This window comes from Momordica charantia (assembly GCF_013281855.1).
Source record: "Momordica charantia cultivar OHB3-1 chromosome 9 unlocalized genomic scaffold, Mcharantia_2.0 BLBB01000009.1, whole genome shotgun sequence".
Classification (NCBI taxonomy): domain Eukaryota; kingdom Viridiplantae; phylum Streptophyta; class Magnoliopsida; order Cucurbitales; family Cucurbitaceae; genus Momordica; species Momordica charantia.
This window is the reverse complement of record NW_028275167.1, coordinates 9391795-9404171: the sequence shown is the minus strand read 5'-3', so window position 1 is coordinate 9404171 and position 12377 is coordinate 9391795. Positions and strand designations below refer to the sequence as shown.

The following is a 12377-nucleotide window of genomic DNA, read 5'->3' as shown; positions in this document are numbered from 1 at the left end:
ATTGTGGGTAACTCCACAATCAATCAGCACAATTAACTCTCGTCCCTGCAATAAACCCTTCAGCTTAATGGTACCTGGGGTGGATACTCCGATGATGGCGTTCAATCTGCACTCGGCCATTTTCTCTGGTCCGCCCGTACTATCTCCAAGTTCTGCACTAATTTCCTAGCCCCCCTCAATGAGGTCGTCGTCGTGAACTACAAAAACCCGCAGCTCTCAGTTTCGACACTTATGGCCGACGGTGAATTTCTCCTCACAGCGGAAGCAGAGCGCCTTTTCCTTTCGCTTCTGGTATTCGGATTCCGTCAACCGTTTGTATGGTGGATCCTTCCTAGTAGTTTGCAACGTCGTCGAAGTCTGCGTTGGGTTAGGGCTTTTGCTAGCAAGAGTTACGGTTCGGGTTGCCAAGGTCTCTGGTCCTTTCTGAACCGCTTTGTTCTGAACCGAGCCGGTTTTCACAGTCATTCCGGCGGTTCCCAAACTGGGCCGGTTTTCACAATCACTCTGGCGGTTCCCCTACTGCCTCTTCGACGGCAAGGTTGATATCCTCAACCTACTGTGCCTTCTTGATTATCCGGTCCAATCCTTGTGGTTCCGTGGCTAGAACTTCCGCACGTATCACTGAATCTAAACCATTCAGAAATGCACTTTCCAGAACTTCCTCCGATAATTGAGGAAGTGATGCTGCTACTGCTTCGAATTGTTCGCGATAATCTTGCACCGATCCTTCCTATTTTATGGATAGCAGTTTAGCGCAAAGGCGCCGCTCCTTCGATGGATGGAAACGATCTCTCATTCGAATTTTAAGTTGGTTCCAATCACGAAATCGGTCCCTATTATCGGTATAACGGAACCAAGCCAGGGCGATTCCTTCGAAACTGATCACCCGTCACCGAGACGATCATCTTCTCCACATCGGTGAGTTTTTGTATTTCGAAATACCTTTCAGCACGAAATATCCAGGACTCCAACTCTTGTCCCAAAAATATTAGCATCTCAACCTTCTTAAACCGGTTACGGTCAGCTACTCCCTCCGATTGGATTGCCCGTTCTCCCATTCCTTCTACTGCTTTTCCTGTTTGAATTGAACTTTCTCCCACTACGGTCGACGTCGGCAACACTGATCGTTGCTCTCCGATAATCTCAGCGATGAACGCCTTAAACGTCTGTTGTAACTCATCAGTTGCCTGTTGTTGCCGATCGACTTTCACATTCATGGCAGTGATGGTTTCCTTCAGGTTGGCGATGTCATGTTCCGTCGCCTCAAATCGCTTTTCTAGTTCCCTTTGCGCCATTCTTCCTCGAGTCTCCAGGTCGAACTGCTTTGATACCAAACTGTGAGGTATCCCTCACAGGAATTCACTATAGAAAAGGAAAACTCCCAAAAGGGATTACAGCTAACCCACGAATTCGAGAGGGTGGGTGATCTCTCTTCCTAAGCCTTGCTAAACAATCCACAAAATACTCGACAACCTTCTCACTAACCTCCCCTTCCTTTTATTCCCCTACTACGCTCTATACACGTATTTCTCTCTCTTCGCCGTTAAGACCTCTAAGTCAATTCCCCAATCTACCCCTCCTAGTATAAGTGTTGACAATTGGGGACTTAACATGATCTTATACAAGGACGTAACTAGGCTAATCTATCTATACTCTCCTACCTTCGTCGCCTTTGACTTATTCGAGATCAAGCATATATAGGTCTCGTTTGTGCATCGGTTAATGATGCCATTTCTAAAAAGATCTTGGAACACTCCTAATAGATCGTGCTCGAAAGTGTTCCAAGATGTTTTAAAGAACTCGTTCGTAAAACCATCTGGACCCAAGGATTTTAAATTTCCTAGGCTGAACACAGCTTGTTGAATCTCTTCCATATCAAAGGGTCTTTCAAACCAGGCTTTCCAATTATACAATCTCATCCTCGGTTGTTAATAAATCATGATTATCCTTCTCAAGCATCGAGATAAGGATTTTGGATTTCCTAGCTGAAGACCATCTATGAAAAAAGTTTGAGTTCTCGTCCCCCTCTCTTAACCATTCTAACTTGCACTTTTGAGTCCCCCTCTCTTAACCATTCTAACTTGCACTTTTGAGCCCATTTCCTCTGCTCACTAATCGTTAGATCCAAATAGGCCTTCTTGAGATCACTTCTTTCTTTTCTGTCTGAATCGGTTAAAAATCTCGTCTCTTCTAGCTTATCAAGAGCTTCAAGCCTCCCTTCATATTGCCTCAATGAATTTTCCACAATCCCGAAGGTTTCGTTATTCCACTTACTCAGCAAGCATTCAAGGTCCCTCAACTTAGACATGAAATTAAAACCCAACCAGCCGTCAGAGGGCAAAGACTTCCACCAAGACTTCCACCAGGACTCTACATTTACCTTGAAGGAAGGGTGGTCTAGCCACATATTTCCAAAATGAAATGGGCAAGGCTCCATTTCTGGTTGCCAAGTTTCAGCTGAAAGGGAAGTGATCTAATGTATGTAGTTCGAGCAAGCCGAACAAGTTCGACCTCTTTGAACGCCTCTAGCCAATTTTTAGAGAGAAGGAACTGATCAATACGAGTAGCTGTAGGCCTACCTCTAAAATTGGACCAAGTAAACTAACCATGCTTCATAGGAACATCAAAAAGATTTAGCTCTTCAATCAGGAAGTTGAAGCTCTTCATGTTTTTAGTATCTGGTTCCTGTTAGACCACCAATTGTTTATACTTATGCTAAGAGGGGTAGAAAAGGAAATTGAGGAGGAGGCTGTAGGAGGAAGGGTATTTTGGGGGAGGGACTCTAAAGTTAGTTAGAGTAGTCTAGTACGAATGTTGGGGAATTAGTGGAATGTATGTAAGGGACCCTCGGGCTTAGGGAAGGGTAGCTTTTTGCTTTTTGTGCAAAAGGATAGTGCTTGACTATTAGGAGAGAACCCAACCCTCACGAATTGGCTGGTCTTGTAAGCCTTAAGGTGTTTATGCTTTTGGAATATCAAGAACAGTGAGGGCGATACCTCACAGTTCTATTCTTGCTAAGTAACCCAAAAGAAAGCTCCAACGAAGGTCATCCAAAGAAGCTTCTTTTCCTTTTTAAAAGAATGATTCCCAATAACTAATGTGAGAAGATAAATAGGATTATTCCAAATCACCGTAGACCAACCAACCAAACTTTGATAGAAGAATACCCCAAAATTTTGTAGCATATTCACAAGTGACAAAGATAGTGTTGTTGTGTTTCAAGGCTGAAAACACCATTAAGAGTTTGAAAAGAATGAAAGAGTCCTATGTTCCTTTTCCAAGAAGGAACTTCTCCTAAGTCAACTAGTAGCAATGATGACCTTCTATCAAATCTGCCCTCCATCCTTTCCGGTCTTCGCCAATGGGTATCAGTAAATTGTTTAGACCACCATCGTTATCCATTTGATGATTTCAGCGAAGGTCCCTTCCATTTTCAATGTCTTTTCCATCCATATCATTTGGTCATCGATCTGGATTTCCTTATAGAACTTCTTGTTGAGAAGAGCATTAAGGTTTGCAATATGTGTCAGTGAGGGCCAATGTATAGAGATGAAGATAGCTCTATCTTTATTGTCTTTGTATTTTTGCTCAGCTTCCTCTAAGTCCATGGTTGCTTTCTGTTAGAGTATATATTAGTATATTTTATATTCTTGTATTAATATTAATTTGCCTTTTACGTTCTCTTTATAGGATTAGGTCAACCTTGTATATTTGTCTATATATATAAACTTTAATAATGATAATACATGACATTGATTTCTCTCCAACCTTAGTCTCTACATGGTATCAGAGCTCTAGGTTTCTTCTAAAATTTTTGTACCCATTAGGATTTTGATGCCCATTAGGGTTTTGTGCCAAGTAGGGTTTTGTCCCTTAGGGTTTTGTTTATTGCTATCCAACACCATCACCGCCGCCGCCGTCACCGCCGATCGCCGCCGACCACCACCGCTGCCGCTGCCGGTCGCCGCCGTAGCCACAGACCACCACCGCCGCCGGCCGCCGTTTGCTAATTAGCCAATGCTGCTGTTTTCCAATTGCTATTCGTGGGTTTCGTCTCGTTGTTCTTCGCACCTTCGTCGCCGCCAGCTGCCATGCGCTTCCGTCACCGCCAATCGCCTTTGCCCCTCTGGTTGTCGTGGGGTAGCATTTAGGGTTTCTGGTTCTAGAAAACACCTGATCTGGTTCAAGCGGTCCAATTCAACCGGTTTGGTTTCAAGTGGTTTGGTTCATCCAGTTCAAGTTCGGTTTGGTGGTTCGTCACATTCCAGTTTGGTTTGGTTGATTTATACCGGTTCTGGTCCGGTTCGTTTGTTTCAGTTCAATTGGTTTGGTTCACTTGGCTCTGTTCAATTGGTTTGGTTTGATTCCCTTTCCTCCTTCAGATTTGGTTTGGTCTGTTTCAGTGCAGTTTTTGTTTGTGTCCATATTGTTGAAGTTATGATTGAAAAGAAATTAATGGTAACGATCTCTGCGGAAGAGTTTGCTAAATTCCAACAGTATCAAGAGTCATTGATGGCATCATCCTCTAATCCAATCACTGTCATTGCTGATTCAGGTAATACCAATAAATGTCTTATTTCCTCCGCGTTAAAATGGGTCATTGACTCTGGTGCTACGAATCATATGTCAGGTAACCCCAATTTATTTGCTACTTTTTCCCATCTACATCTTTGCCTGATGTTACAATAGCGGATGGTACCAAAACTCTTTCATTGACCTCTGTTTTAAATTTGCCACAATTTTCTTTTAATTTGATCTCTGTCAGTAAACTTACTTGTGATCTCAATTGTTGTGTCTTATTCTTTCCTGGTTATTGCTTATTTCAGGATCTTACAACGAAGAAGACTATTGGTAAAGGGCGTGAATCTAATGGCCTCTACACGTTTGATACACAAATACCTACAGCCACCGTTTGCACTCGAGTGCCAACTCCTTTCGAAGAACATTATCGTTTGGGTCATCCATCTCTCTCCGTGTTAAAGAGTCTTCGTCCTCAATTTCACAGTTTTCATTCTTTAGATTGTGAGTCATGTCAATTTGCTAAGTTTCATCGTCTCAGTTCTTATCCTAGAGTCAATACACGAGCTAATGCTCTTTTTGAATTAGTATATTCTGATGTTTGGGGTCCTTGTCCTATTGAGTCCAAAAATGGATTTCAGTATTTTGTTACTTTTGTTGATGATTTCTCTCGTGTAACTTGGTTATATTTGATGAAACATCGTTCTGAGTTACTTTCTCATTTTCGTAACTTTCATGCTGAAATTCGAACTCAATTTTGTGGCTCTCTTAAAGTTCTACGGAGTGATAATGCTAAGGAATATTTTTCTGATGCTCTTGGCTCCTATTTAAGTGAACATGGTATTATTCATCAATCCTCGTATGTTGATACTCCGTCTCAAAATGGAGTTGCAGAAAGGAAAAATAGATATCTTCTCGAAACAGCAAGAGCCTTAATGTTTCAAATGCATGTTCCAAAATACTTTTGGGCTGATGCTGTTTCGACGGCCTGCTTCTTGATTAATCGCATGCCTTCGTCAGTTCTTAAGGGTGGAATACCTTATCGTACTCTGTGTCCTACGCAACCTTTATTTCCTATTAAATCTAAAATATTTTGTTGCACTTGTTTCGTTCGGGATGTTCGCCTCCAGCTCACCAAATTAGACCCTAAGTCATTGAAATGCATTTTCCTTGGTTACTCTCGTGTTCAAAAAGGGTATCAATGTTATTGTCCTGATCTCAATAGATATCTTGTCTCTCCTGACGCTACGTTCTTTGAAAATACTCTTTTTTCATCGTCCTTGAGTACCAGTCAGGGGGAGCAGTCACAGGAAGATGATACCTTTCTTGTCTATTCTATTGTCTCTACTTCTACTGAAGAACTTCCTAGCAATACATCTCCCTCTGCGCCTGATCCTTCTCTCCCCACTATTACTCAAGTTTATTCCCATCGGCAACCTCCTACGGATTCATGCCCTATACCAGCAGCTTCTTTGCCTGTGGATCCAGGAATGAGTGATGACCTTCCTATTGCCCTTCGAAAAGGTAAGCGTAAGTGTACTTATCATGTTTCTTCTTTTGTTTCATATAACCATTTATCTTCATCTACTTGTTCGTTTATTGCATCCCTTGAATCTGTATCTATTCCTAAAACTGTTCATGAAGCTTTGTCTCATCCTAGTTGGCGGGCTGCTATGTTGGAAGAGATGACTGTCTTAGATGACAATGGTACTTGGGATTTAGCGTCTCTCCCTTCAGGAAAGAAACCGATCGGTTGTAAATGGGTGTTTGCTGCTAAAGTTCATCCGGATGGATCAATTGCCCGTTTGAAAGCTCGCCTTGTTGCTAAAGGATATGCGCAGACTTACGGAATTGATTATTCTGATACTTTTTCTCCGGTTGCTAAATTGGCTTCTGTCAGGTTATTCATTTCATTGGCATCTATTCACCATTGGCCCTTGCAAAAAATGCATTTCTCCATGGTGATCTACAAGAAGAAGTTTATATAGAGCAACCACCAGGTTTTGTTGCTCAGGGGGAGAATAGAAAGGGATGTCGCCTTCGTAAATCCTTATATGGGTTGAAACAAAGTCCGCGAGCATGGTCTGGAAAATTCAGTCAGGTGATTGAGAATTTTGGAATGAAGAAGAGTAAGTTAGATCATTCTGTTTTTTATAAAAAAAATCTGAGCCTGGTGTTATCTTACTAGTTGTGTATGTTGATGATATTGTGATTGATGGTAATGATTCATCAGGCATCTTATCACTCAAGTCTTTTCTTCATAGTCAATTTCATACTAAAGTTTTGGGAATGTTAAAATATTTCTTAAGAATTGAAGTAACAAGGAGCAAGAAGGGGATATTTTTGTCACAAAGAAAGTATGTATGACTTGTTAACTGAAACAGGAAAGTTAGCTGCTAAGCCGCGTAGTACCCCAATGATACCTAATTTACAACTTACAAAAGCAGGGGAGTTGTTGAAAGATCCTGAGAAGTATAGGAGATTAGTAGGGAACCTGAATTATCTTACGGTTACGAGGCCAGACATAGCTTATCCAGTCAGTATTATGAGTCAGTTTATGAGTTCTCCTACGACTGACCATTGGATCGCATTGGAACATATTCTATGTTATTTGAAAGGTGCTCCTGGACGTGGTTTGTTATATAAAGATCATGGTCATCTTAATATCGAATGTTTTTCAGATGCTGATTGGGCAGGTTCTAAGGAAGATAGAAGATCAACCTCAGGATATTGTGTATTTGTTGTAGGTAATTTAGTTTCTTGGAAAAGTAAGAAACAAAATGTGGTGTCGCGTTTGAGTGCTGACTCAGAATATAGAGTGAGCTATGGCACAGTCGGTGTGTGAATTAGTATGGATACATCAGCTTCTGACTGAATTGGGATTTGGCATCACCACTCCAATAAAACTTTGGTGGGATAATCAAGCAGCTCTTCATATTGCATCTAATCCAGTATTTCATGAACGAACCAAACACATTGAAATTGATTGTCATTATGTACGTGAGAAAATACAGCAAGGATTGGTGGCTACGGGGTATGTGAAGACTGGAGATCAGCTAGGAGATATCTTTACTAAAGCATTGAATGGAGCACGAATAGATTATTTGTCTAACAAGTTGGGCATGATTAACATATATGCACCAACTTGAGGGGGAGTGTTAGAGTATATATTAGTATATTTTATATTCTTATATTAATATTAATTTGTCTTTTACCTTCTCTTTATAGGATTAGGTCAACCTTGTATATTTGTCTATATATATAGACTTTAATAATGAGAATACATGACATTGGATTCTCTCCAACCTTATTCTCTACATTTTCAATGGTGAAAAAGTTCTCTTAATCGTTGCTGAGCAGGGAGCTATCCTTTTTCCATCAATGATATTCATGGTTGCTATTATAGAAGCCATGGAAGGGAGCCGAACGGTAGTGACTAAGAGAGGGAGGGAAACATCAAGGGAGTTTTAGAGACCAATTTAAAGAGAGAACCAAAAGGTAGGTGCATTCAAGCTTTTATGGATGCACTTTGTTCGAGCCGGTTTTTGGTCAATTTGGATGGAAAGAAACCATCGGATTTTGCAAAGAAAAGAGCTCCCGTTCGATCGTTTCTTTGAATTCATCATTTTTTGGTTGCTTCATGGTGTAAATGTTCTCCTATTTTCCATCATTACAGCTTTACAGATTTAGTATCCAATTGGAGATGTTTTTTTTAGAGCGTGGATATGATTTCAGAAAGGGAGAAATATTAATAACCTTGTTTCGAAGAGAGGATTTGAGATTGTCAAACTCACAGTCCCTGCACCTCTAAATATTTAGAACCAAAGAATCATCCATTTCTCTAAGCAGAGGATTGCAAAAGGATCTCCTCCATAGTCCACAATAGCCCAGCAAAGTCTGAGAGACGGACCAAACTAACTACAAATGATTTCTTCAAAAGGTTTCTACAAAAGATTTCTTCAAAAGATTTTATTCATTTAGAAAAGAAATTTCTATACAAAGGCTCAAGATTAATAGACATCACAATCTAACTCAGTAACTAAGTTTGAACTCAAAACCTAATCCAATAACTGCTTGCAAATTAACAACTACCAAAAACAAAATAACAAAGTAATCCAACAAATTTCAATAGAATTACAAAATTATCTTCCAATCTCAATCAGTTCCCTCCTTCCTGAAGAAGAAGAAACCTCTTACTCCAGCTTTCAAAGAATACAAAATTTGGATGCACTATAAAGCAAAGACTAAGTAGTTTTTTTTTTTAAGAGAAACAAAGAGAGAGAGAGAGAGATACCATGCGTAAAAGTGTTATTTGTGGCATGTTCATGAGTATCACTTTGAGTCCACCAGCTGAATTGGGACCCAACCCTGCACAATCTAATCTGTGAACAGCCTGATAAACGTTAAACAGGCCTTCAATTGACAATGTATAATGGGGCTGGTAAATTTTTCTCTTCTGTGATATTCTGAGCACGGATGTTATTATCTGCAGAATTGGATTAACTAATGTCCCTTCTATTGGCGATTGCTCAGCACCAAGCAAGATTTTGAAAAGATTGGATGAAAATTCCATAAGCTGCTCAAGGGCATCTTTTTGCAACCACTCACAGATGTTTCTAAATGAAATGACATTATTGACAACCTGAATCCAGAAACAAATAAGAGTTACTGAGGTACTGATTTAAATTTTCTTTACTTGATCAAGGGAAGAGATGGCATTCAAATAATTGCAACCTACCTCTTTTAGTTTTAATGAAGCATGAATTCAGTTTTCAGGTTTTTTTTTTAATAACCAGAAACAACTTATCAAGTTTTCATTGATAGATGAAAAGATACAAAAATAAAACGTTCAACAAAACAACCTCCAAAAGGAAGAGTAAAATTGCTAAACATGATTAAAACAACCAATGAACCCAAAAGCTTAAGCCTATGGATAAGGACAAATTTAATTCATTAATAGGATATCTAACACTTCTCTTCACTTGTGGGCTTAGAAATCTGCAGAAAGCACAAAAAGTGAAAATCAATAATAAATGAAGAGGAAATGACGATGTAGAGGTTTGAATACAAAACTTCTTGCTCTGATACCATATCAAACATGATTAAACACTGATGAACCTACAAGCTTAAGCTTATGGATTAGAGCAAATTTAATTCTCTACAAAAACCCAATATAACCCAATGGGCTAAAACAGCAGTACCCAACAGAAAAAATCAAGAGGAAACCAAAGAATACCAACTAGCTAACCAGAAAAGCATAAAGAGGAACAAAATAACTCCTCCAAAACAACCAAAAATCTAAAACAGACCACAACACAGCAAGAACCCAGAAGAACAAAAAGGGGAACAAAAGACCTCCTCTCTAGCCCAAACTAAATCTTAAAACCAGCAAACCAGAAACCCAAAAATGGCAACTACTCTAAAAACCTCTAGCCCTTTTTTTTTTTTTTTTGATAAGAAACGAACTTTTCATTGATTTAATGAAAAGAAACAGAAAATTGTTCAAAGATACAAACTCCCGAAGGAGTGAAGAGGAAACAAAAACAACAAAATTTAAAACAAACTTAAGGGGGAGTTATAAAAGCCTCCCAATTGAAACAAATCAAAAACCTCTAGCTCTGTTGGAATCGGAATTCAGTTTGAGTAATAAAAATGCATAAATAACAGAAAAGTGCACACTCCACACAATTGAAGAAGTAACAACAAAATAAAGTGCATGAGTGTAGTGAAGCTTTTAGACCCTCAATGAAAAATAATTGCTACCTCTAATACCAAGATCAGCTGCTTTGAGAAAAAGGACTTCTGATCTTTAGTTTGTCTCCTGCCCGGGGTCGAAATGATAGAGCATAACCATGACAATAGACCATGTTCCACTAAATAAAATGCCATCCTTTGCAACTTAACGGACTTCTTCATTATCTAGAATGTAAACAAGGAAAAGGACATTAAATTATCTTTCACAAAAGCCAAAAAGTAAAATAAATCTGAAAATAAAATATAGGAATGAATTAAAGTTACACTAGAAACCTCTAGCCCTCTCCCTCTCTCCTTAGAGATTCTAACCTTCGGCTTGTTCTTGAGAGGATGTTAATATAAGTTAAATAAATAGTTCTTTCAAAGTTCTTAGAGCAACAAAGTCTATACCAAAATAGTAAAGAGCCAAATAGCATCCATCGAAAGAATATATCTAATGGCATTCAACCAAAATATCTTTGGCTTGTTCTTGAAAGGATGTTAATATAAGCTGAATAAAGTTCTTCTACACTTCCCTGGGCAACGAAGTCTTTGCCAAAATGGTAAAGAGCCTGTGCACGAGAGTTATAATATATGGACACCATACAAACATGTGTTCCACCATTTCCTCTTCTCTTACTCCATTTGCACTGGTTGAGGGAAAGGGCTGAAGTGGGATATCCTTTTGGATCTTATCAGGAATGTCAGTAGGAAAACTTGACATTTTCCCAGTATTTGCCCTTCCAAATTGCCATGCAAACATATGGTGCAGTTTTTATACACTCTCTGTAAGCTAAAGCTTCAAGGAGGGTGTAGGCTCAAGGAGGGGGGATTTTCAAGTGAAAAAACATGATTTTCCATGCTTCCAAATTCTCAAGTTATCAGTATTCGAGAAGGGATTTGCTAGAGAAAAACATGATTTGCATGCTTCCAAATTCTCAAGTATTTTTTTTTTTTTTTTTTTGAACAAGATACGAACGTTTCATTGATAAATGAAAATGAACAAAATTGTTCAAAGATACAAACTCCCATAGGAGTGAAGATACAGGAAATAAATAAAAGTAAGCATTAGAAGAAATAAAAACCATAAACTTAAAGAAACCTCCTTAAAGGGGAGTTATAAGAGCCTCCCAATTCATACAAAGCACACTAGGAGAATAAGAAGAGAAGAGATCGGAACGAACACACTATTGGGAGGCTTTGAATTTGGCGATTGAGAAACACTCCATAAGAGATCGATTCTTGTCTTCAAATATTCGTTGATTTCTCTCCAACCACAATTCGGAAAGAAGAGCTTTTATTCCAAAAGCCCAAAGCAGATTAGTTTTAGAGCTTGCTTACAGCCCACTGAAAAGCTGAAAAATGATTTGAGGCACCTTCAGATCCCACACCCATGAAACTTCGAACATAGATAGGAATTTTTTCCAACAGACCACTGCATAACTACATGAGAAGAAGACATGCCTTTGGGTTTCCCCACTTGCTTTGCACAGTAAACAACATGATGGCTGCATCAAAGAATTGGGCATTTTCTTTTGTAATGTCTCTGAAGTGTTAACTTTGCCCATTAGAAGAATCCAAACCATGAAATTAACTCTCTTTGGACAAAAAGAGTTCCATAGAATAGGTAGTACTTCCTTGGGAAAATTAGAAACCGAATGCCAGAATTTGCTCAACAATCGAACTGAAAATAAACTCGAAGCTTCTAAACTCCATACTCGATGATCTTCTGAATCAGTGATGGAGGTTGAAGAAAGCAAGGATAAAAGATTTGCCAATTCAATAACTTCATTATCCTTCAATGATCGCCTAGTTGGCAGCCTCCAAGAATAACCAGTGTTATCCCAAGCATCCGCAACTACAATGGACAGATTAGAAGAGATCCTAAAGAAAGCCGAAAATCTATATTTAAGCGAAAAATCTCCCATCCATCGATGATGCCAAAACAGACACCTTTTGCCATTCCCGATTTTTAAATGGGAAAATGATTCCAATTGCTTCCATACCTTAGATATATTCCTCCATGGGCTTCTACCTGAACCTGTCAACTTAGTCAACGTGCACCAATCACCAAAATCAGATCATGAATACTAGCCACCACCAGCCTCCACAAACTTGAGGATTCA

The 12377-nt window shown here is 39.2% G+C and overlaps 1 protein-coding gene across 3 annotated transcripts in view; it reads right to left on the bottom strand.

Annotated features, from left to right (window-relative positions):
* EMB2788 (ribosome 60S biogenesis amino-terminal protein) overlaps positions 1–12377 on the bottom strand; it is a 51846-nt gene that overhangs the window by 19719 nt on the left and 19750 nt on the right. For all 3 annotated transcript variants that reach the window (XM_088116945.1, XM_088116944.1, XM_088116946.1), the window contains 2 exons: positions 10282–10437; positions 8813–9160 (listed from right to left, as the gene is read on the bottom strand). In XM_088116945.1, the coding sequence (XP_087973071.1) occupies positions 8813–9160; positions 10282–10437 (504 nt within the window). The remainder of the gene's footprint in view (positions 1–8812; positions 9161–10281; positions 10438–12377) is intronic.